This window comes from Pristis pectinata, chromosome 7 (assembly GCF_009764475.1).
Source record: "Pristis pectinata isolate sPriPec2 chromosome 7, sPriPec2.1.pri, whole genome shotgun sequence".
In the NCBI taxonomy this organism is placed as follows: domain Eukaryota; kingdom Metazoa; phylum Chordata; class Chondrichthyes; order Rhinopristiformes; family Pristidae; genus Pristis; species Pristis pectinata.
This window is the reverse complement of record NC_067411.1, coordinates 25,410,916-25,438,097: the sequence shown is the minus strand read 5'-3', so window position 1 is coordinate 25,438,097 and position 27,182 is coordinate 25,410,916. Positions and strand designations below refer to the sequence as shown.

The window sequence follows — 27,182 nt, the reverse complement described above, 5'->3', positions numbered from 1 at the left end:
GGAAATTTGAGGAGTATGATAGTTCAGTTTCTATCCCATTGTTTTAAGATTTTTGAACAGTTCCCCAGTATGATAAGATGGACTCTTGACCTCACAATCTACCTCATTATGACCTTGCACCTTATTGTCTGTCATTACTGCACTTCCTCTGAAGCTGTGACACTTTATTCTGCATTGTATTATTTTTTTAATCTTGTACTACCTTGATGCACTGTGTAATGAATTGATCTGTATGAACTGTATACAAGACAAGTTTTTCCACTGTACCTTGGTACAAGTGGCAAAAAAAAATTCCAATTCCATTCTGCTGCCCAAATGTTATCGACTTCAAAAAGTTCAGTTCAATTTTAGCAATGAAAGCAAGCCTGAGATGGAAGTTTTTTTTTCCCCCAAAAACTGAGACGTGGAGCTACAAATCAAGAAAAAAATTGATTATCCTTGCACTTAATAGATATCGTTCATTGATTTGTTCTTGTTTGTAAATGTACCATAAGCAGAGATGGCACTTAAAGAATTTTATCCTAGACCATCTCAGAAGACAAATATTCACCAAAGACATGTAAACTAGAGCAGACAGCAGTTACTGTACAGGAAACCCTTTCTGCACTGGCAGTTAAGACTGCCACAATATAACATAACAGTCCAAAATCAGCTCAATCTCCAATAGTGCTTCTTGTAGATTTACTGTGCACAGGTGCTTCTTTAGGGTTGAGCAGACTATTTTTTCCCCCAAAAAGAACAAAATGCCATTTCACCTTCTATGGTGAACTTGTTACTCTGGGTTTGTAATATTGGGATGATGATTCAAATTGCTAATATTTGTAAGGTATATGGATTTAGAAATGCTTATTATGAAGAACCTAAATGCTGAATGCTTGGAATGATCTCCCAAACATAGTAATACAGTTCAATGTGATAATGGGGTGTTAAGGTACTGGAGGTGAGTTTCAAAGGGTCATGCACGTCTTTGACCAGATGTTCTTGATGGGTAACAATTTTGAGTACTGTGCCATGGCAGGGAAAGGCAGGGCTTTCTTACTGAAAAGTGCTTTTTGCTAACTAATTACTTTGAGATGGGAAAAGATTCATCTCCAATACTTTATGTGGGTCTTCACAAGTTGTCATCTGATTCAATGAACATCTGCACCACCAAGAACCAATACCACCAAGTTTCAAGTAGGACACAAACATGTTCACCAGATAACTTGAATAATACCCTAACACTTATTTCATCATATTCAAGTGCAAACAAGGCACGTTTTATTGCTTAACCAGAGAAGGCTGTAATGTAGAGATGATATTCTGACCGTTTTCAAAAAAGGGATAGAGAATTTCATTTGTCTTAAAATGAGTAATCACAATATACTTTGGTACAGAAAAGCAAAATTACTGCACTTGCTGCAGGTCTGAAATAAAAACAGAATATGCTGCAAACACTCAGCAGGTCAGGCAGCATCTGTGGAGAGGAAAATAGAGCTAATGTTTCAAGTCTTTGACTTTTCACCAGAACTAGGAAGTGTTTGAAAACAGGAATGTTTTGATTTGGGGAAACAGGAACCAAAGGGAGGACAAGCAGGAATGTCTGTGATAAGGTGAAGACCAAGCAAAAATAGATGACAGAGACTAGTATCAGCAGAAAGAGGATGAAGACTGATTAGTGCCAGTTAATCTCTCTGGAGGTGGTATAAATAGAGGGAGAACAGAAGGGGAAAATGCTAAGCTTGTGAGATATAATAGTTACTGGGAATCTGAAAGAAAAGGAAATGCAGGAAAACCGCAGATGATCAGACAGCATCTGTGGAGACAGAAAAACGCAGTAACTGTAACAAGTTGATGTCCTTGCATCAGAAATGGCCAAAGATTCAAAAGCAAAAAAAAAAAATGCTGGAAATCTGAAACAAAAGTGGAGGATGCCATTTCTTGCTCTGTGGATGCTAGGTGGTATGCTGAGTGTTCCCAGCTTTTTCTGTTTTTAATTTATGTTTTGATACAAGTCAGTCACATTGGTCCCTTCCATTGAATTTTTGCATTGCCAAGACCTAGAGAAAGTTCATCAATTTCCTCAAATAATTGGCTCTGGGTCAAGTCCCTCATCAGATTTATGTGCATCTGACTTGTGCAGGTGAGCATTCTGACCTGTGATCACAGTCAAGTTACAGCTTTCATTACCTGAAATTGGTCCCCCAAAGAAATATGCACTGCTAATCCAATTGACATCCTGCTTTATGAACTGGCCCAAAATAACTGATGAAGGCCCTTTATACTTCTGCAATTGATCACCCAAACATGTTATATTGTATAAAAAACATCTAAGTTTAAATCTCAGTGTTGAAAATTATGTAGTAGATTATAGTCAGCCAATGGTGCATGTCGCTTATGTGCAAATTTTAATCTTTCCTACCTGAAGGTTGAGATCTTGGACTGGCCCAATGGAAGTCTGTGGTAACAAATGAAGGACTGTATAGTTTTTCATCTATAACGATTGTTTACAAAAGTTTCTAGCGTCTCTTGGACCTGAACAGAGTATGCATTTTTGTGCTGATAGGGGTTATTCAAAAGTACACCAAAAGGGATTATTTGACCCACACTCAGAACATAGACATCCGTAAAAAGTTCTGAAGCCAATCAGTCAATGCCTTTAGAAGAGCTGGGGATCAGCCCAAAGCAGATTTCATCATAAACAGCACAATGACCTGAGTAAATTTTTCAAGAATAAGTGTCACTGGGTCTCCAAGTATAAATAACTAATTGAAAATTCTCCCTTTTTTATAAAGATCACTTCCCATTCTAGAAATTTCATTTTACAAGGATATTTCAGTTATGCTTTCAGAAACTTTCATGTATGTATGCTGGAATGGAAAAGCCAGGTCTCTCTCTACCCCCACCTCCATTTGTTTGGATTCAAATTTTAAATAATGTTTGAAGTTTGACTTGGTAGTAGCATAAAAGCTGAAAAACACTAGCAGCCGCCTTTAGACTCTGCCTGAATAGTTTTTCTTCTGAAAGTAGTGTTGTACCACCAGCCAAGGCCGATTTCATCCTCAAAATACCCATCTTCCACCCTCTTTCTGTACAAATTTCATTGTATAGAAGTGTCAATGTCACACTGCTCAGGGATTAGGATCAGTAACATTGAAGCTACCTTTATATAAAAGTCACTGCAAAATGAATGCATTGAATGGTGAATTCCACCACTGACACAAACTCTGATGGACACCAAATGACAAACTATTATGTGCTTCTTCATGCTCAGTAAATTTGGTGATAACCCTCTAGTTAAGTAAATAAAGTCATGACCACCTGCAACACCTCCCTGGCGTGTAGGAGGCCAAGGGGTGACCTTAAAGGAGGTATATAAAATTCAGTATAGATAGGGTGGATGGTCACAATTTTTTTTCCAGGGTAGGGGAGTCTTAAACTAGAGGGCATAGATTTAAAGTTCATGGAGTTCATTGAATTACACAGCACAGAAACAGGCCTTTTGGCTCAACTGGTCTATGCCAACCAAGATGGCCCATCCAAGCTAATCCCATTTGCCAGTGTTTGCCCATAACCTTTAAACATTTCCAATCCATGCACCTGTCCAACTGCCTTTTAAAAGTTGTAATTGTACCTGCCTAAACCACTTTCTCTGGCAGCTTATTCCACATACACATCACCCTTTGTGCAAAAAAAAAGTTGCTTCAAGTTCTTATTAAATCTTCTCCCCTGACCTTAAACCTAGTTCTCTGTTCCCCAACCCTGGGAAAAAGACTGAGGGCATTCAGCCTATCTATACCCCTGATGATTTTATACACCTTTATAAGACCACCTCTCAATCTCCCACACTCCTAGCATAGCAAATAAAGTCCTAACCTGTTCAACCTCTCCCTACAACACAGTCTCTTGAGTCCTGGCAACATCCCTGTAAATCTTTTCTGTACTCTTTCCTATAGCAGGGTGACCAAAACTAAAAACAATACCTCAAGTGCAGCCTCACCAACGTCCTGTACAACTGCACCATGACTTCCCAACTTTTATATTCAATGCCCTGACTGATGAAGGCCATCATGCCAAAAGCCTTCTTCACCACCGTCTACTTGTGGTTCCACTTTCAGGGAACCATGTACTCGTACTCCAAGGTCCCTCTGTTCTACAACAGTCCCCAGAACCCTGCTGTTCACTGTGAAAGTCCTACCTGGATTTGACTTTCCAAAATGCAACACCATGCACTTATCCAAAATAAACTCCATTTGCCATTCCTCGACCCACTTACTCAGCTGATTAAGATCCCCCTGTAATTTTTGATACCCTTCTTCACTGTCCACAATACCACCAACTTCAGTGTGATTTGCTAACTTACTAACCATGCCTTGTACATTCTTATTTAAATCATTGATATAGATGACAAACAACAATGGGCCCACTACCAACCCAAGGCACACCAGTAGCCATGGGCCTCCAGTCTGAGAAACAACTTTCCACCGACACCCTCTGCTTTTTATCATCAAGCAAATTGTGTATCCAATTAGCCAGCTCTCCCTGGATTCCATGTGATATAACCTTCCAGAGCAGCCTGCAATGTGGAACCTTATCAAAGGCTTTACTGAAGTCCATACAAACCATGTCTACTGACCTGCCCTCATTGACGTCCTAGGTCACATCATCAAAAAAAAAACTCAAGTTTGAGAGACACAATCTCCCATGCACAAAGCCATGCTGACTATCCCTAATTAACCCATCTTTCCAGATGCACATGCATGTTAACCCTCAGAATCCTCTCCAGTAACTTACCTACCACAGATGGCAGACTTACTGGTCCATAGTTCTCAGATTTTCTTTGCCACCCTTCTTAAATAAAGGCTCAACGTTTGCTACCCTCCAGTCTACTGTCACCTTGCCTGTGGCTGACGATGATGCAAATACCTCGGGCGGGGTGGGGAGAATGATTTAAAGGGGCAACTTTTTCCAACACAGAGGGAGGTGGGTAATTGGAACAAGCTTCTAGAGGAAGTGATAGAGGCAGGTGCAATTACCATTTTAAAAGACATTTGGACAAATACATGAATATGAAAGGTTTAGGAGGAATATGGGCCAAACGCAGGCAAATGGAACTAGCTCAGTTAGGCAACTTGGTCAGCATGGATGGGTTGGGCCAAAGGGCCTGTTTCTGTGCTGTATGATTCTATTGCTGGTGAAGATGAAAATGGATGGACAAACGATTAAGAGGGATGATTATAAAACAGTGACTAATTTAGTAAAACCAGACAATTGCCCAACTTCTCCCTTCAAAATGAAGTGTTAGATGCATAGAAGAACTGACAAGCTACCAATCAAACTTTCATCAGTCCCATCCCCTCACAATGACCATATCCTGCTACCTTTCTTATTTTGGGTACATAGGAAATGCCTTTTGAGCCAGGCCCTAGAATGGAGCTTCAAGAACAGGAGCAGGATAATTCAATATCATGACCCTCCTCAGATGTTAAAAATTCAAATGGAACTCTGCTTCGTTCTTCCCAACTTAAGAAAATAAATTTTCTGGGGCAGGCAACTTTATCACAGGTTTATAAATGTCAATCTCTGAACTTTTACCTTGGGGGAAATAGCACTACTTTACAATTTTAGTCAATCCATCAGAACCAAAAGTTATGTTGTTAATCAGTGTTTAGCCTAAAAAATTAGCTTCGCAAAAGCCATAAGCCCTCCTCCACCCCTTCCCCAAAATTATGTATTGCATTAAAATGCAACAAATTGCAACTGGGCATATGTGGGTGGGAGTAGGGTAGAGATGGAAGGATCTAGTATGTATGATAGGACAATATTCTTACCTTAAATGATGAGGTGGATGTAGCAGAATAACCACTTGCTGCAGATGTGAGGGAGAGCATGGAACCATGACGTCGTAGACTTGATTCTGATCCATAGCCAGATTCTGCCTATGTATATAAAGAAAAACACACTGCATGCATCATCTGTATTTCACAATTCTCTGATCAAATCTGTGTATTTAAAGTTAAAAGTAACTGACAATGCCTTAGTTATTTTTAATATGTTTTCACATCACAGTTTGCCTCTTCCCCATTCTCCTCTATTTTGTTCAAATTCTACTCCAAGCAAACTCTTTACTTCCACCCCCAACCCTCAAGCTTTGATGCTTCAATTCTAACAGTCCTTATTGCCTGGAGACCACAATTTCCCAAGTGATGACAAATGCAAGATATTCTATCAATAAAAGAGTAAGATGGACAACATTTCAAATTATACTTCGGATCTAAACAGCCATATAACAAGGAAATGAATGCTGATTAACATTCGGTTAAAGCCATGGACGCTAAATATCAGGTCAAACAAAGGTATATTTAGAACAGCTGGCGCATCCTATTGATGTTCACATGGATGCTATTGACTCCTGATTCTGACAAAGTCTTTCTCATCACGTCTCCACTGCTGTCTGTGCATTCCCTACCTCCAATGTTAATGTTCCCAAATCTCGTGGGATGCATTGTATACAGTGGGATATCTCAGGACATGATCCATGGTTTGCTTCTCCTAACATAGCTGTATGAGCATAAATTTGCCATGATTTCATACAGTATTAAGAATACTTTAGACAGATACTAGCTAACATCCTGGTACCACTAACTGGAAGAATGTGAACATTTTGTATTTTTGTCGGCATAAAGCTATTTAGAATCTTGTACTCTAAGAACGATGGAAAACTTCTGATGCTTTTAATGAATACAAGAGTAACAGCAAATCTTTGAAACATTTATTTAGTAGGAATGTGTTCCAAAGATCAATCTCAACTCCCAGCTCTTGGTCATCCAGATACACTGTAGATGTGGCAAAGGTTTCTCCCATCACCATAAATTCAGGTGGTTTTCTAGACTTTCACTGAGTGAAAGTGAATTTCCTCAACTCCCTGTTAATTCTTTGCCCAACTTAAATTTGTGTCCTTCACTTATAGTTTCTACTTATAATGGAAACAGGTTCACCCTGTTGAGACCTCTCAATTTTATTTGTAGGCTAGGTAACAAATGGGTCCTGTTTTTACAGATGTCCACAAGTCAATTTTGACAAGTCGGAAAATACACAAAAATTACAATATGGTAACCATACCTCCACAGTATATTAATAAATGGCATCAAAAGCACGCAAGACTGATATGAACGATTACTCATAGTGGAGAGAGAGGAAACTGGTTCTGTGTTTTGGAGCACATTTGTATGTACAGGTGTCCATAAGTTGGACATATGTAACCTGCAGACAACCCCTATCCAAACGGAAGACAATCCTAACAACAATGCTAACCTTGAAGGCATTCTGCTGGGTCATTAATCTGAAACATTAACAGTTTCCCTTTTCAGATGCTGTCTGACCTGAGTTTTTCTAGCACTTTGTTTTTAAACCCCAGCCTTGCCACTTTCTCCTCAAATTCTATAACCCTGACAACTTCAAATCTCCTGATGCAAACATCCTTAAGTCTGATGATCAGAACCTTACAACACTTTAGGTATGGGCCAAGCAATGTTTCATATGATCCTAGCATGACCTCCTTGCCCTTTATGCCTCAGCAAATGAAGATAATCACCTTTACCTTGTTAACAATCTGCATGGTTTACTTTCAGGGATCTGTGGACAAGCATACCTCTGTCCCTTCTATACCTGCTGGTATCCTGCCATTTATTGTGTATTCCTTCGGTTCATTTTCCCCTCATCAAATGCACTTGCACATGCTTACATGAACTGAATTTCATTTGCCATTTTAGTGGACATTTAACCAGGCCATTGACATCTTCCTGTACCATAGGACTTGCTTCCTCACCATCAACTGCCAGTTCAGCTATCAGCACACTTCTTAATTATGACCCCCACAAAAATCCAAATCATTTATGCATACCACAAAATACAAGGGACTTAACACTGCAGAACACCTCTATATACCACATGACTATCTCAGCACCTCACATCGTTTAAATGCCCCATTACCCTCGTTTTCAATTCAACGCTACATTTTCTTCAACACCATGGGCTTTTACTTTGATCAATCTGCTTGTTGGACTCAATCACACATCTTACTAAATCGGATGCATTCTACATCAAATGTCTTACCCTCTTCACCTCATTTAGACACCACCTTCCTCTGCTGACCATACACGATTTACCTGTGCTTCCTCGATGCTGTTTTTGCTGTTTTGTCATATTCCCCCTCCCTGGTAATTTGCCAATTGACATTTGACAGATTATATGCAAGTACCTTCCACATGCACCCATTATTTAGTTGACTGGATAGCAAATTTAAGGCCTCAAAAAGAATTTACTTTGTGGGACTGAAGGAGAGGGTGGGGAATAGAAAATGAGAAATTGATGGAATTTGACCAGGGCATTGTAATAGGCTTTCAACAGTATTTGTTCCCCCTCTCAATTCATACATTTATCAAAAAGAGCCAATAGAGCCTTGGAGTGCAGACTAAGTGGGGTGGGGTGGGGGAAAGAGGTTTCAAACAAAGGTGCAAGCCATTAAGGACTGAAAGTAGGAGAAATTTCTTCAGTCAAAGGGTGGCAAATCTTCAAAATTCACTACCCAGGAAAAGCTTCAGAGACTTGGTCATTGCTTTTATTCAAAACAGATCAACTTCAACTGTTTTTTTTAAAGATATGATAAAAATCAAGGGATTCTGCGGACAGAGCAGGAAAATGGTATTAAGGTGGAACATCGGCCAATTCACAGGCCGAGCTTCATGGGTTAATTCTCCTGCTCCTATTTCTAATACCTTTATGCCATAATAATTGCATTCAAAATGGTGGCCTAGGAATCTTTTTTTTAGAAACACCTGTAAAAGTACTCTAAATGTGTAATGCACAAAATGCCAAGGACCTACCACTGCAAAATTCCATTGGGCATGTAGCCAATGGCACTATGTAGAACAAATGTAGCATAATTAATTGTCTCAAAAACTTTTCCTCTAATTGCCCTGTTAGCGCAAGGCATGAAGGAAAAGAACAGCCATAGAGGTCTTTTGTTTTACCAAAAAACAAAGCCCACTCCAGGCACCAGACTCCAGGAGTCACCTTGAAGCTATACTAAAGCAGGCCTCACTAGTCTTGTAAACAGCAGCCTTGCATAATTGGCTTCTGCCTCTGGATCACACATGCACAAATGTAATTTACATTAATGGCACCCAGGCTTGCACTGCATGCTGTGAATAGCTGAGCATGCACAGTAGGTGATCCTGTCTGGAGGCATGTCATGCACATTGTGCACCCAGAAGGAAAATTAAAAGTTTTGTGATTGTCAAGTCCCCAGTCACATTCAGTGGCTTCCAATGAAATTCTATCAAGCAGCCCACAAATGTTGCACAACTCAATACAAGTGAGGATTTTACCTGCAACCACACAGTATTCTATTACTGTACTAAACTACAAACCCAAGTTTTGCTCTCAAGCTCTGGAATGGCAGTACAGTGGATCAGTGGCTCATCAGTTAGTGCTATGGACAATTCCAGTAATGTGGGTTGAATCCAAATTTGTGATCACATGATTTAGTCCTGTGCCTTGGTTTACTCAAACATAGCAAATAAGTGCTGGTACCTTAATTGACAAGGGTAGTTGGTGGGCATTGGAGAGAGAATAGGCTGCAGGGAATTAACGGGGGGGGGGGGGTGGAATTGAACTAATGGGTGTGCTCTGAGACTGGCATAAACTCAATTAGCTCTACGACACTGGAAGCTACCATAAGGAAATACAAGTAGGAGTTGCTGGCCATACTAGAGTCTTCAGCTGCCAGGAATTAAAATGTTAGTCCCCAGGACTTTGCCATGAGCAACTGGAACAAGCATCATGGGGGCACATCAAGAAACTGGGGTTCCCACCCCCAATTTTGTTTACAGATTAGTATTTACTAATTATAAAGATAGCAAAGATTGGGGCAAGGGACAGGGTGGAGGTTTATAATTTGGATGATACTTGTCTAATTGGGTATTGGACAGTGCATGCTTTTCAACTAGCATAGAGAACTGGTGGGTGTGAACATGAGGCAACCACAGCCAGGTGCAGTGGTGGTTTGAAGCAGGAAGTCATGTGGCAAAGCCTCTTGGAATATATCCAGCCAGAGTTAACAGTTTTAAGCTAAGATTGGAATATAAAATCTTATAACCATTCCATCAAGGCATCTACCTGCAGGATCACAAACCAAATTTGTGAAATAAAATAGCTCCTGAGAAGGAACAACCCACAATAGGGCAGGCAGAAATGGAGAACTCTAGGTAAAATAGAAAAATATCACAGGAAGGCTCATGCTTCAGTACCAAGTGCATTATAAGCAATTTCTCATGCATTTTTTTTTAATGATTGGTAAAATAAAAATTACACTGCAGTAGCAGATACTGAAGGCTTTTGCACAGAGTTTCTAGTTTAAAAAAATTAAAAATTCAGACTATTCAACTTCATTTGCTGCATTGTTTGGACAGCAGCCATTATTCTCCAATATATTCAAAGCAAACAGCAGCTAGTTCAGCAAGTTGGAAGGTAGTTTACTCTCCCTTTGGAAGATATTTCTAAAACACAGATCATGAATCATTTAATTTGTACTTCATTTCCTGTTGCAGGACTAATGCAACATATTATTACACCATGGGCAAAATAAATGGCTCAGGAATCAGACAAAGGATTTTTTCTTAAAAGGGTCAGTTTCATTTCCTTTGTTCACAGTAATTTATGGAAGTGAGATGTTATTTCAATATATAATACACACACACACACAAACTGTACTTGAGTTTAAATGAGTTTTGATTAATGGTACCAACTACATTAGAAAAAAATTACATAGGAAAAGTATACAAACATGCAAAGGTATTTCAAGAGATGCAAATAAAGCAGAGCTGGTTCACACCACAATCAAGACTGTTGGCACAGAACATTAGCTGTTCATTGCAAAGCCATAAACTGTAGAAACAATGAAAGCTTTTTCTCTCAGTCATACAAATAATCCCAGTGCGACAGAATATATACTGAAATTTCCAGGAAGGGATATGGTTAACAGCAGTCTCCTGGTCACAACAGGAGCAAAGCAAAAATTTGATGTTCTGCTGCAAATGCCATAGCAAACAGCAAGTTAATGATTCTGGTTACCATGCCAAGAATAAGGATGTATTTTCAAGAGCTGGAGATCCATGCAGAAATTATACCAGATGATTCTCACAGACTGACATTGAAGGTGCACTGCAACGATGGCTGCTGCTGTCTGCTACATCCCACCACAGGATCCATTACAGCTTCCTTGGTTTCAAAGCAAAGCACTGCAATATGCAGTTATGTCTTTACAGACGCAAATTTAGTTCACTGCTGGTGCAAAATGCTGTTGGCAGCAAAACACAGTGTGGGTCTGCAACTTTTCATTTACTGCCTCAGATGTAGACAATAAAACCTCATCCCACACTTAATTCTAATCAATCTAAAGTAGGTCAATACTCACACTAGCACAAAAGCAAAGCATCATGGGAATTGATTTAATATATGATTTTACAATAAATTTCTGCCAAACAAATGTAAATATTATTTTATGATTTCCAACGTAAGCATACAAGGCAGCTTCTCCCCCCCCCCCCACCCCATTTACAAAAGGAACACCTTTTCGCACCAGATTTGCAGCAAAGATTATTCGTGGCCAATGTTAGCAAAATGCAGCATACAGCAAGATTGGCACCTGCATTCTTCACAGTACTGCTGCAACTCAGTTCTCAGAAGCTAAACACAAATCACTGATTTCAGGTATGAAATGTGGAATTCCTTGAACATGTAAACTGCCACATTGTGGTCCTGTTAATTTGAAAGAAACTGATACACAGACAACTCCATTTCCAAGAATGTTTTTTATTTGCCCTTAAAAAAACCCAGAAGATTCCTGATCCAATCTTCAAGAATCAACTTGCTATACCTTGCTCACGTAATGCAGTACAACAAACAGGTCGGAAATGTCAACCATCACAATTAGTTGATATATGAAGACATTTCAGGAAAATACAGTGTTTCACCATAGGATATATCCAAACTAAACTGAAATAAGCTACAGAAACGTAGATCTATGTTCATTTGCTTTGTTGAAATACTAATATCTACCACCTCCAATACAAATAAAGACTTCATAAACAATTTCTAAGACCTATCACTCTTCTCTTTCGTCAACCAACATACAACTGAAAACATGCAGTATACTTGCTCCCATGCCTCTTGGTCTCCACTTTCATGGTTACTGAGATAGGCATGGTAGTTCTTATGACACAAGACCTAAAATTCATATAATTGTTGCCAATCCCCATTACATTATCTCAAAACGGAAAAATGTTGACTTTCTGTAACAACTCCATCAGTAGTCAAATAGGAATTAACATTGTTTTTCCAGGTCAGCTGCACTGGTGCATTAATTAGCCATTGCAAACTTTCTAAAGCAGATTTCTACATCAAACAATATAATTCTGTTTTGTCCCTTTCCCCCCACATCTACATCTACAGTGGCACAACTACAGATTAATAAATACGACATTGTGGCAATCACCAAGTCATGGCTTTATGACAGATGTGATTGGGAACTAAATGTCCAGGGGTACACAGTGTATAGGAAGGATAGGCGGGTAGGCAGAGGGGGTGGTGTGTGGTCATGATGGTTAGTAATGATATAAAATCAATAGAAAGGAAGGACATTGGGTCAGAAGAGGTGGAATCCTTATGGGTGGAGCTAAGAAATAGCAAGGGTAAAAGGACAATAGTAGCAGCTATATATAGGCCCCCTAATAGCAGTCAGGATGTGGACTACCAGTTAGAAATAGGAAAAGCATGTCAGAGTGACAACATTAAGATAATTATGGGGGATTTTAACATGGAGGATTGGGAAATCCAGCAAGGCAGTAGATCTCAGGAGAGAGAGTTTGTGGAATGTCTACGGGATGGCTTTTTAGAGCAACTTGTTGATGAGCCCACCAGGGGATCGGCTGTTTTGGATTAGGTGCTGTGTAACGAACCGGAGGTGATTAGGGAACTAAAGGTAAAGGAACCATTAGGAACTAGTGATCACGATATGATTGAGTTTGGTTTCAAATCTGAGAAGAAGCTGATAACTGGTGTATCAATATTTCAGTGGAACAAAGGAAATTACAGTGGCATGAGAGAGGAGCTGGCCCAAATTGATCTGAAGAGTAAGCTAGCTGGAGGGATGGCAGAGCAGAAATAGATGGAATTTCTACAAGAAATAAGGAAAATGCAGGATAGATATATTGCAAGAAAAAAGGTTGTGAATGAAAAAAAGCCACAAATGTGGATAATGAGAGAGGTGAAGGCTAAAATAAAAGCAAGAGGAAGGACATACAAGGAAGCAAGAATTAGTGGGAAAACAGAAGACTGGGAAACTTTTAAAAACCTGCAGAAAGAAACTAAGAAGGTCATTAGGAAAGAAAACATGAATTATGAAAGGAAGTTGGCAGATAACATTCGAAAGGATAGAGTTTTTTTTAAATATATGAAGAGTAAAAGAGAGACACAGGTTGATATAGGACCAATCGATAACGGTGCGGGAGAGATTATAATGGATGATAAAGAGATGGCAGAGGAACTAAATGAGTATTTTGCATCGGTCTCCACTGTGGATGTCATCAGCAATATACTGGATAGTCAGGGGTCTCAAGGAATGGAACTGATTTCAGTTAAGATTACTAGAGAGAAGGTGCTCGGAAAGCTACATGGACTAAAAGACAGATAAGTCTCCTGGACTGGATGAGGTGCATCCCTGGGTTCTGAAGGAGGTGGCTTTAGAGATTGGAGGTACTGGTGATAATTTTCCAGGAATCGATAGACTCTGGCATGGTTCCAGAGGATTGGAGGGTCACAAATGTAGTTCTGCTGTATAAGAAAGGTTGGAGGCAGCATAAAGGAAATTACAGACCTGTTAGTCTGACATCGGTGGTGGGAAAGTTATTAGAATCGATCCTCAAGGATGAGGTTATGGAATACCTAGAGGTGCAAGGCAAGATAGGTGCAAGGCAAGATAGGTTCAAGCCAACATGGTTTTGTGAAGGGAAGATCCTGCCTGACCAACCTATTGGAGTTTTTTGAGGAAATCTCAGGTAGGGTGGATAAGGGAGAGGCTGTAGATGTTGGGTATTTAGACCTTCAAAAGGCCTTCGACAAGGTGCCGCATAAGAGACTGATTAATAAGATGAGAGCTCACGGAATTACAGGTAGGATAATAGAATGGGTGGAGCATTGGCTAGTTGGCAGAAAGCAAAGGGTGGGAAAAAGGATCCTGTTCTGGTTGGCTACCGGTTACTAGTGGTGATCTGCAGGGGTCGGTGTTGGGGCCGCTTCTTTTTACCTTGTACATTAACGATTTGGATGATGGAGTAAGTGGTTTTGTGGCTAAGTTTGCAGATGACACCAAGATAGGTGGAGGAGTAGGGAGTATTGAGAAGACATGAAGGTTGCAGAGAGACCTAGATGGTTTAGGAGAATGGGCAAGGAAATGGCAGATGAGATTCAATGTTGAGAAATATGCCGTTGTACACTTTGGAAACAAATAAACTGCCAGATTATTATCTAGAAGGGAGAAAATTCAAAGTATAGAACTACAAAGGGACTTGGGGGTACTCATGCAGGATACCCTAAAGGTTAACCACCAGGTCAGATTGGCAGTAAGGAAAGTGAAAGCTGTGTTGGCATTCATTTTGAGAGGTATAGTGTATAAAAGTAAGGAAGTGTTGATGAGGCTCTATGGGGCACCAGTGAGGCCTCATTTGGAATACTGTGTACAGTTTTGGGCTCCATATCTTAGGAAGGATGTGCTGATGTTGGAGAGGGTTCAGAGGAGATTTACGAGGATGATTCCCAGAATGAAAGGGCTTACATATGATGAGCGTTTGTCGGCTCTTGGACTGTACTCACTGGAGTACAGAAGAATGAGGGGGGACCTCAGAAACATTTAGAATGTTGAAAGGACTGGACAGAGTAGATGTGGCCAAGCTGTTTCCCTTGGTGGGTGAGTCTAGGACCAGAGGGTACAATATTAGAATTAGAGGGTACAGGTTTAAAACAGATGAGGAGAAATTTCTTTAGCCAGAAGGTAGTGAATTTATGGAATTCCTTGCCATGTACAGCAGTGGAGGCCAGATCATTTGAGGTGTTTAAGGAGGAGATAGATAGATAGATATCCAATTAGTCAAGGTATCAAGGGATAAGAGGATAAGGCTGGAAATGGGGTTAGAATAGTTTTTTCTGCTCATGGAGCAGACTCTTCCCTCCCTCCCCCCCATTTCTTTTTTTTTCTTTTTCCCCTTTTCTTTGGAGCAGACTTGATGGGCCGAATGGCCTACTTCTGCTCCCTTGTCTTGTGATCATGATTCTTGAGATCCAAAAGGCATTTCTATACAGCCTGATGGTTCCATCATGAAGTTCTGTGGCAGATAGCCGAAACAAAATCACAATTCTTGCCAACCGTGGTGCAAGTTTCTAATGTCATATGTCTGAATGCACAAAACATTGCACTAAGAAATCTAATTTCTAGGCACTTAACTATATTAAGACAGAATGAAGATGAATGTGACTCCATTAAAGACACATGCATGGGAAACTACTATGGACAATTAATAAGGAGTACTTACACTCATTTTCACACTTAAAGATACCAACGTTACAAGAGACCAGAAGGCAACGAAAAGAATTCAGTGGATTTAATAAGTAATTTATTTTAAAAAGTGTGCAAAAAGGAACAAGGCAGATGGACTTCAAGCACTTAATGCACAAGATGGAACAACTTGGCCAAGAAAACAATTAACAATAGGCAAACTAGATGTGCAGAAGAATGGAGAGCCTGGAGTGTACTTCCATAAATCCCTAAAGGAAACAGAGGAGTCAGATGGCTTTGTTAAGGCAGCATTTCAACAATTTTGACTTGGGTCAGAACTGACCGGATCTGATGCAACATCATGCACCTGTAACATTAACTCATCCTTTCTCTCTCCACAGATGCTACCTGATTTGCTGAGTTTCTAACATTTCAGATTTCCAGAAACCATTGCATTCCAACATTCCCCCCCACCACCCAACTAATGCCCTCATTTATTCTTTTGCAGACAGATCAGCTGTGATTAACAAATATTCATTACCCACTCTTAAGTGGCATCAACAGCAGTCGTGTCATCTGGACAAGCTTGGTTCTGGCGCCCATGCCACCCCCACATTTTCTCCATCCCTCCTCATGTTTGCAACTTGCTTGTTTTACCTCATTTTCCAGTTCTAGTGAAAGATAAAGAACCTAAAATGTTAATGTTTTCTCTTTATAGATGTTGCCTGACCTGCTGAGTGACAAGAGACTGCAGATGCTGTATCTGGAGTGAAAAACTGCTCCAGTTTCTCAGCAGGTCAGGCAGAGGCAGTGCAATGGTTGATGTTTCAGGTCAGTTCTTCCAGCAGTTTGTTTTTTTTTTAAATTTTCTTTTTGTATATGGGTTACTTTTTTTTCAATTGGCTAAAGCATAGAACACAAAAGCATGGACTTTAGGATGGAACTATTTGAAAAGTTAGGCCATGGTTAGAGTTCCACATACAGGTCTAGTTTTCAAATTATAGAACAGCACAAAATAGCTGAGGATGTTGCCCAGCGATGGAAACATTTAGTTATGAAAATTTGTTGACCAAACTGGAATGGTTTTCTTTGGAACACAAGTAGCTCAGAAGAGATCTAATTTGTATAAAATTATGAAAGGCCTAGACTGAATGAATGGAAAATGGTTAACAACCCTTTAGCTGATATCAATGACTGAAGGTTATAGATCCATGGGAAAAATAAATTTTCCCCAAAAAGCAGTAAGTGGCCTGAAAGGGTGGAGAAGGCAGAAATATTCAGCAGATTCATAAAATCATGTGAGCCATGAAGGGTATTTGTGGGTGGGACTAATGTTCTGAGATGCATCTATCTCAAGTGCAAGAGTATTGTAGGTAAGGCAGATGAATTTAGAGCACAAATCAGCATGTGGAATTATGATGTTGTAGCCATTAGTGAGACTTGGTTGCAGGAGGGGCAGGACTGGCATCTCAATGTTCCAGGGTTCTAATGCTTTAGACATGATAGGGAGGGAGGTATTGAAGGAGAGGTGGCATTACTCATCAGGGAAAATGTCACAGCAGAGGACATGCTGGAGGGCTCATCTAATGAGGCAATATGGGTGGATCTGAGGAATAAGAAAGGGATGACTATGTTAATAGGACTATACTATAAACCTCCCAATAGTCAGCAGGATTTAGGGGAACAAATTTGTAGAGATAGCAGACAGTTGCAAGAAAAATAAGATTGTGATAGTAGGTGATTTTAACTTTCCACATATTGACTGGGACTCCCATACTGTAAAGGGATTGGATGGGATACATTTTGTCAAATATGTTCAGGAAAGTTTCTTTAATCAGTATGTAGAGGTCTCAGCTAGAGAGTGCGATATTGCATCTCCTCTTAGGGGATGAGACAGGGCAAGTGAAGTGTGTGTAGGGGAACACTTTGGATCTAGTGATCATAATTCCATTAATTTCAAGATAATTATGGAGAAGGATAGGACTAGTCCTTGGGTTGAGATTCTAAATTGGAGTAAGGCCAATTTTGATGGCATCAGAAGGGATCTGGAAGGCGTGGATGGGGATAGGCTGTTTTTCGGCAAAGAGATGCTTGATAAGTGGGAGGCTTCCCAAAGTGAAATATTGAGAGTACAGAATCTGTATGTTCCTATTAGGATAAAAGGCCAGGCTAACAGGTTTTGGGAACCTTGGTTATTGAGGGATATTGAGGCCCTAGTAAAGAAAAAGGAGGCGCATATCAGGTATAGGCAGTTAGGACCAAATGAGGCTTTTGAGGAGTACGAGAAATGCAAGACAACACGAGAGAAATCTGGAGGGCAAAAATAGGACATGAGGTTGCTCTGGCAGAGAAGGTAAAAGAGAATCCCAAAAGGTTTCTATGGCTATATCAAGAGCAAAATGGTAGCAAGGGACAAAATTGGTCCTCTTGAAGATCAGCATGGCCATCTATGCATGGAGCCAAAAGAGATGGAGATCTTAAATGAATTTATTGTATCTGTACTTACTCTGGAGACAGAAACAGAGACTATAGAACTGAGGTAAAATAGTGAGGTTATGGACTGTATCCGGATAATGGAAGAGGAGGTGCTGGCTGTCTCAAGGTGAATGAAGGTGGATAAATCCCCAGGGACTGACAAGGTGTTCCTCTGGACCTTGTGGGAGGCTAGTGCAGAAATTGCAGGGGCCCTGGCAGAGATATTTAGAATGTCCTTCGCCATGGGTGAGATGCCAGAGGACTGGAGGATAGCTAATGTTGTTCAAGAAAGGCTCCAAGAATAAGCCAGGAAATTATAGGCTGGCGAGCCTGACGTCAGTTGTGGGTAAATTATTGGAAGATATTTTAAGGGACAGGATATACAAGTATTTGAGTATGGAGGGCCTGATCAGGAATAGTCAACATGGCTTTGTGCGTGGTAGGTCACGTCTAACCAATTTTAGAGTTTTTTCCCCGAGAAGGTTACCAAGAAGGTCGATGAGGGAAAGGCGGTAGGTATTGTCTACGTGGACTTTAGCAAGGCCTTTGACGAAGTCCCACATGGGAGGCTGGTCCAGAAGGTTAAGTCGCTTGGCATTCAGGATGAAGTAGCCAATTGGATTCAATGCTGGCTTAGCGGGAGAAGCCAGAAAGTGGTAGTAGATGGTTGTCTCTCTGATTGGAGGCTGGTGACTAGTGGTGTGCTGAAGGGAATGGTGCCGGATCAGTTGTTGATCATCATCTATATTAATCATTTAGAAGACAAAGTGGTAAACTGGATCAGCAAATTTGTAGATGACACCAAGATTAGGGGTATAGTGGACAGTGAGGAAGACTATCAAAGCTTGCAGTGTGATCTTGACCAGCTAGGAAAATGGGCTGAAAAATGGCTGATGGAGTTTAATGCAGACAAGTGTGAGGTATTGCACTTTGGGAGGACAAATCAGGGTAAGACTCACAGTGAACGATAGGGCTGAAGTGTGTGGTAGAACAAAGGGACTTGGGAATACAGATCCATAGTTCCTTGAAAGTGGCGTCACAGGTAGATGGGGTTGTAAAGAGAGCTTTTGGCACTTTGGCCTTCATAAATCAGGGCACTGAGTACAGGAGTTGGGATTTTATGTTTAAGTTTTACAAGACATTGGTGAGGCCAAATTTAAAGTATTGCATGCAGTTCTGATCACCTACCTACAGGAAAGATATCAATAAGCTTGAAAGAGTGCAGAGAAAATTTACAAAGATGTTGCCAGGACTCGAGGACCCAAGTCATAGGGAAAGGTTGAATAGGTTAGGAGTTTATTCCCTGCAGTGTAGGAGAATGAGGGGAGATCTTATCGAGGTATACAAAATTATGAGGGGTATAGATGGGGGGGGGGGGGGGGGCCGGCATGCATTCACCCTAAGGTTGGGAGAGATTAGAAACTAGAGGACATAGGTTTAGGGTGAAAGGTGAAATATACAAGGGGAATCAGAGGTGAAACTTTTTCACTCAGAGGGTAGTGCAAGTGTGGAAATGAGCTTCCAGTGGAAGTGGTGGATGCAGGTTCAATTGTAACATTTAAGAGAAAGTTGGATAGGTACATAGATGGGAGGGGTTTGGAGGGATATGGTCTGGGTGCAGGTCGATGGGACTAGGCAGAAGATCAGGTTGGCATGGACTAGATCGGCCAAAGGGCCTGTTTCTGTGCTGTAATACTCTATGACTCTATACCCTACAAAGTTAATGATTGAAAGCAAGTAAAACTAGTCTAAACAGCTTTTGTTTGGCCAGTATGGACACAAAATGCTGAATGCCTTCCTTGTGCATTACATACTTGTATGGTTCTTCTGATATCGTGTTGGAAGCAAGTTGGTGAGGAAGTTTCAGATTTCTTAATCCCAATTTTCCAAAGCCCCTCAAACTGAAGAACTGCACCTCTGCATGGTGAGAACTGCATTTGTAACAGCACACTGAAGCAGCTTTAGGAAACTATGCTAATGGCAGATCTGTTGTGAAAGGAATCACTGACAAGGACAGATTTTGCAAAATTATTAGATTCTTAAATTTAGAAGGCCAAAGAGTAAACAAGGTATATAAAAGCAAAATTGAATATAGGTACAGAGAAACTATTTTTTCTGGTGGTTTGGAGGAATACAGAAAAGGAGGCACTGTCTCAAACTCCAGTCCAGGAGGGAAACTAGTAAATAATTTGCACGCAAGGGGTAGTGGAAATCTACTCACTCTTAATGGGGATATTGGATCAGTTGATCTTTGTTACCTCAGATTACTGAAAAATATGAAACAAAAGTAGGTAGGAAGCAAAAGTACAAATCAACATCTTATCCAAAGACAGGATTAGCTCAAGAGGCTAAATGGCTTATGCTCCTACTGATAGTAAAACATTCTGGACAGGACACATGAAAAGTGGTTATGGAATGCTCAGCACCCTCAAAACCATAATTCAGCAAAAGAATGACCAAAAATTTGAAAGTGTTGACAAATTCAGGCCAATTTTGCTATATACTTTAAGGGTTGACTAACCTTTTAAGGCTCTTAAATAAAATGCATGATAACAGTAGTATAAAAAGGACAGCACAATGGTAGTGCAGCAAGTGCCATGTCTCAATTCCAGCAACTCAGTTTTAATTCTGATCACTGGTGTTGTGTGGAGTTGCACATTATCCTTGTGAACATGTGGTTTTGCCAGAGTGCTCTGATTTCCTCCCACATCCCAAAGACATGCTTGATAGATCAAATTGTTCCTAGTATAGGCAGGTGACAAGAAAATCAGTGGGTGTTAACAGGCCTGTGTGAAAGAAAAGGTTACAAGGAAATAAGTGGGTGAATGGGATTACTCCGAGAGCCAGTACAGACTTGATGAGCTGAATGGTCTCCTGTGTCGTAAGGAAATATATTATGTGGAATTGGTTTATTATTTTGCTGCACAAATTGGTACAGTACAGAGTACACTTAACAGAAAGAACAAACCTATATTAATACAACCAAGGAACTTATTAATTAACATTAACAGTACAATTTGCTATGGACTTCTGATCTAAAAAAATGCAAGTGTTATTAAACTTAACACTCATTGAGCTGTTCAGTGGGTAATTACTTGATCAGGTATTCAGCTGAATTAACCAAGTTCATAGAAGAGGGATAGCATGTGTGTTTGGTTTAGGATCTCTCCATCATTGGATTGGGAGGAGGAACAGGGGGTTTGGGGAGGTGGAGGTGAAGACAAAATGCAAAGAACTACGCTGTAAAATGCATACACTTAAGACGCGAGGATTATACCTCAGCTGAGACCATTTTACCCATTTAACATGTACTGACCATTGCATTGAGGTGGTAGAAAGCAGCAATACCCACATATCCAGTGCAAGTCAGTCTTCAAGTAAAAAGAAATTAAAGTGTAGCATTTCATAAATGTAAATCTTACACTACAGAGATGTTAATACTTCCTTTAGTTTAAAACCATAACTGTACATTCCGGGAAATGAAAAGGTAGAAAAAAAATACAAACTACTCCTCCCAAGTATGAACTACCAATATGAATGAATATTCCAAATTTAAGTTTATCCTTTACTCCATTTTCTGCCAATGCAGAGAAAAATATTCTTCCTAGACACCTGCCAATGCTAGTTTGGCTAGAAAAAATACACAAGAATATCTGTTTTTTTTCTAGTGAAGGGTAGTAAAGGATATAGAGCCAGGAAAGGTAGATGTACAGACAAAAATCTGACAGGATGTTATTGAATGCTGGAAAAACAATGTGACCGATTCTTGTTTTGAGGTATTTTAAAAAAAAATGTTTGAATTCATTGTAATACGTTTGGCCATATAGAAAACTGGATCTTGGATACTTTGTGTGACACCATGGATCAGAAAAAGCTAAACACTAACATTTGAATCACCTCATGATAATGCAATCAAGAAGTTATGCCCAAATCTGCATAGCTCTACTTTATCAAGGTAAACCTGTACTTAAATTTCCTGATAATCTCAATCACAAACCCTTCATGAAGCCAAATCAGATTCTATTATTGGGGTCTGAGAAAAGTGTGAAGGTCACACAGGAATTCATTCAAGCATAAATTTTTAAATTTCAAGCAACCCAACTACAAATCATGCATGTTAATTGTAATTTAAAATGTTTAAGATATTAAAGTGCTAAACTGCTGCCACAAAAGAAACGCAGACAATGCAAGCTTTGCGAAAATATTTTTCAAAAAATTATGAAACAAATTTTACCCACTGTGACCAAAATCCCAACACAAATATAATTTTTAATCAACTCAAATGTCCAAACTTCATGCGTATGGCTCTTTAGCCTGTGGGCCAAACAAAGATATGCTGAATCTTCTTGACCGGAAAAGACAGAGGCATACAATTTTCCTCAAATTTTGTATTCTCAATTAATCTTAAATCTGGATACAAATACACAGGATGATAGTCTATTCTCCCCTGAAGAAATTCTAATGTAAATCAATTTACCAATAACAGAGCAAAAATGAAATTTGAATTAAGCAACTCTGAAATAAAAAGCAGTCTTGGTACAAAACATAGTTGGCACACTGCATATATTCAACCGGTCCACTTCAAAAGATCGCAACATGCAATGTTAGCATACAATAGTCTTTCCAACTTCACGCTGGTATTCATCGAGGCTGCAGCAAATAGATTATAGGTGAAAAAGACTGCAGCATCACTCAAAAGATCTAACCTGACCTCAGTCATATTCCATGACCCTTTTTCATGCATGCCTCATTTACGATTTAAGTATTGAAGTAGGTTAAACAATTGGCCGCCTCCAACTTTTTATATAATCTTATATGCTGCAGACTGCAACTCACACCTCAAGTAACACTAAATTAGATAATGAAGTTTTAATGATACCCAGTAATTACTAATATGATTGCTAAAAGGATGCCACTTTTTCTAGATCTATATTGAACTGTTGCTAAATCTGTTGAAAATTTATGGAGCCAGAGAACGAAGTTACAAATAATCCAAGCAGCAAATGTGGTTCAGAGAGGAGGAACAACTAGCTTTGGTAATAAAGCAGCTGCTCCATCGTTGATCAAGAAAATGTATGGAGAACAACTTCTTTAACTTGTGGAGATACAAATGTCTATTTTTTTTCTGCCCATGCCATAGAAAGCATCCTATCTGGATGGTATGGCAACTGCTCTTCCCAAGACAAGAAATTGCAGAGTTGTGAACGCAGCCTAGTCCATCATGAAAACCGGCCTCCCTTCCATTGACTGTCTCAGTAAAGCAGTCAACATAATTGACCCCTCCCACCCTGGTCATTCTCTTTTCATCCCCCTTCCATCAGGCAGAAGATACAAAACCTGAGAACACGTACCACCAGGCTCAAAGACAGCTTCTATTCTGCTGTTATCACACTCTTGAACAGACCTCTTGTATGATAGAGATCTCTCAATCTACCTTGCCATGGTCCTTGCACTTTGTCTACCTGCCCTGCACTTTCTGTAACTGTAATGTGCAACCTTGATGCACTTACATATGGAATGATCTGTCTGGGTGGTACGCAAACAAAGCTTTTCATTATATCTCAGTACATCAGACAATAATAAGTCAATTACTAACATATCCTGCAGATGGCACTGTGCAATACTTGCCTACAACCTGACACAGCAAAAGGTTACTCATGGTCAGTGACTGGAAATAAACCCTGGTAGTTCTGTTAATCACTTCAGAATTTGTTAGTGTATCGGCTTTGGAAACCTGACAGTGCCACAAAAAGGAAAAAGATGACAGCTCTTGGAGAATTTTAAAACACAAGAGATGGAAATTATAGAATTTAGTATTGTTATATTTGCACAGTACTTGTTCTTCCAGTCCAAGAACAAACGAAGGATAGTACAAGGGAAACAGTTGTTCCTGTCTAACTAAGATGGGCTGTTTCTTATTGAGTTCTCAACTTAATTTGGTACCTTCAAGCCAAAATCCAACCAATGCTATTTTTTCTGCTCAACAGCCAACTCATTGGTCATAAATCCACCTACACACATTTCCACTATCTCATGCCTGTTGACAAGCAGCTGTTGCAACAATCTCCTCTGCAACATTAAATACCAGGAATCCACATTAATATTTTCCCCCATGGTAGATATTCTGTGTAGACTAAATATATAACAGTTTAGTCACCTGATGAAGAGTGAACTCAAAAATATTGGGAGGTATACATACTAACGAGCAAGCCCAGTCTCCTCTACTTTTACCAATACCACCCCCCCCACCCCCCTCCCAATTCTCATCCCCACATACACTCAAGCAACTACTCTTGAATAGGACAGTCTCAATTACCTACCACTCTGTGCAACTACCGTGGACAAGACAAGCAACTCACCCTGACATAAACCAGGCAGTCCAGAGGGAAATAAATCAATTAAACCATTTCAGAAGTCACTGCAGTTTCTCATAAGACAACTCCATGGTAAAATGCAAATTTTAACTTGCTATCATTTCATAATTCCGTAAAAAGAGTTTCCAGCATCAGTCACATCATCATAGATAGAATACTATAACAATCATAGAAGCAAATCATAAGTTCTGTAAACAGTAGCCTTATGGGAATGCATTGACAATCTATTGAGCTTTTTAAAAAATTAATATTAACCCAAGAGCTGCAAATACACCACATCGGATTGTTTTAAATTCATTAATGGGAAGTGGGTAACACTGATGATTTCACAATTGCCACAAGCAAAAGGCAATACATTAATTATGAAAGGGTGATATAATCAAAGATATGCCTTGGTACCATATGGTTAAAAAAACCTATTGTTGATGCAATGAAATATGATATGAACCATATGCCAAATTCATAATACAACATTGGCTCAGAGAGGCCCACTGAATCTACACCACATCAACACATTTGCACTGAATCTATGTCAAATCAGTCTCTTATTGTCTACATTAATCCTATTTGTTAATTCTGCCTATATTCATCAACTCCTTCCCAGATTCTACCACTCATTACACCGAGGCAATTTATAGTGACATGAACCTACTAACATTGAATATTCAGGTCCTTGAAAATGATAAACTTTTAAACTTTTTCATTAATTCTGCCTACAAACTTATCCATCCCTAACTGCCCATGATGGTGGCAGTGATCTGCAGTCTCATACCTCAGCAGCCCACATGATGAAGGTACCTTTAAACTGCTAAGATTGGTTAATTTCTGAAGGTTGACCTAGATGAAGGAAAGCCACAGTCAGTATGGTGACTATGTAACTACTGGGTTGTCAGTAAGAGCCTAGCTGTTTCACTAATGTAACTCAGAAATGGAAATAAACTCTTTGCCTCATCTAGCCTGTGTATGATTCTGGACTCTTAACAAATCAGCTGTGCTCTGAATGGCCTGGTAAACTTGATCAACATAGTTACAAATTTAATAGCAAAACCAGACATCCCATCTGTCAACTTCAAAAGTTTATATGACAATGGCACAACCTGCCCAACTCACTCAGCAATGCAGTAGTAACCATGTTAATTTGGGGAAAAAGGCCACAAAACTAGGACAACTAGTTGTATGTTCTATAAATTTATTGCTTCAATCTCTCAGTTTTGGATATGTGGCAAACAACTCTCAACATTCAATTACCTTTGAAGATAGTATGCATCACAATAAACAACTTACGTCACTATACAGCATTTAAATGATGTCTCCTGCATAAGAAAATTTAAAGCTATTTTATGGGATGCAGAGCAAAACTTGCACATATGCCAGTGTATTCAAAGCTTGTATTCAAAGTATTCAAAACACTGGAGAACAGAACAACTAGTGAAGCCAGATTGAACTGTCCTCCCAAATGTAGTTTCCATTACCGGTCTGAAAAATCAGTGCAAGAAATGAAGGAAATAAAAAGCTATTCCTACACACAGTTATGGAATTGGATAATTAGATGAATTCTGAAAAAGCAGATCAAGTTATAGTGATAGTGCTAGATTCCCTGAGATAATTATGCAAAAGCCAGAAATGATGATTATAAATACTAGAAGTTCAAAAATATAATCTCTAGCAATTAGCTGTTCAAATGGTGGCAAGTACAGGTCTTTAGCACGTGGTGTGAAATGCTGAAGGCCTGAACTTATTGATAGATTTACAGCCCTGTCTTGCTGAGATTCTCAAGCAGGAAATCTCCTCCAAATCATTAAATTCAATGAGAATAGGACTATGATTTAGATAACTCTCCTGCTTCTGTGTCTTCTAAGAAAAAGTTTTTTCAGCTTGGGGTTTAATATTTTCAATTAAAAATAAAGTATATGAATACTTAAAAATATTTAAGTTTTATTAACAAGTTTTTGAATCTCTGAACATCAGAAGTTTAAAACAATTAAATGATATTCTGTTTTTTCAGCCACCAAAACTGAGGCTAGGGCCTTGGTTAAATGTATAATTGATTGCCATTAGTATTTTTCTGCTGTAGATAGATGCTTGCCAGGAGCCAGGAGCTCAGTTTCCATAATTTCATGCTCAAAATTTCCCCAACTTGAACCCATACAGCACATCCATTACTGGAGTAAGGGGAAATCAGCAGAGCCATTGTTTCAGGTCATCTCATATGATTTATAGCATTTAAGTCCAAGATTATGAACAATTTTGGGGGGGGGGGGGGGGGGGGGGAGAAAGGAGGAGGAGCCAGGTAAGGGCAAGGATGGGATGAGAAAATAAGATTTCAAAGTCAAATAATTGGATTGCATCACCAGCAGTATGCACATTTACAACCTAGACACTGACAGCACAAGTTACTGACTTTACAGGAGACCCAGGCATCGCTGGCAAAGCCAGTATTTATTTCCAAAAGCTGTTGAGAAGATGGTATAAACTACTCTTCTGAATTGCTGCATTCTTTCTGGTGAAAATACTCCAATAATGCTGTTAGAGAATTCCAGGATTTAGACCAAGTAAGAAAGTAGGCACAGTGGTATTTCTTAGTCAGGCTGGTATGCCCCTTGGGGGAGAACCTGTATGAGAAGCCCTTGTTTATCTTGGTAGTGGAGGTTGTGGGTTTGGAAGGTGCTGTCAGATTGGCCTGGATGAGTGCATTTTGCATTAGATACACTGCATCAGTGGTGGAAGAATTGAACGTTTAGGGT

The 27,182-nt window shown here is 39.6% G+C and overlaps 1 protein-coding gene across 6 annotated transcripts in view; it reads right to left on the bottom strand.

Annotated features, from left to right (window-relative positions):
* Positions 1-27,182, bottom strand: part of LOC127572259 (ceramide transfer protein) — a 98,468-nt gene that overhangs the window by 33,673 nt on the left and 37,613 nt on the right. For 4 of the 6 annotated variants that reach the window (XM_052019249.1, XM_052019245.1, XM_052019246.1 and 1 more), the window contains exons 4-5: positions 5,811-5,918; positions 2,402-2,437 (exon numbers count right to left, since the gene is read on the bottom strand). In XM_052019249.1, the coding sequence (XP_051875209.1) occupies positions 2,402-2,437; positions 5,811-5,918 (144 nt within the window). The remainder of the gene's footprint in view (positions 1-2,401; positions 2,438-5,810; positions 5,919-27,182) is intronic. The other 2 variants (XM_052019247.1, XM_052019250.1) reach the window with 1 other exon arrangement.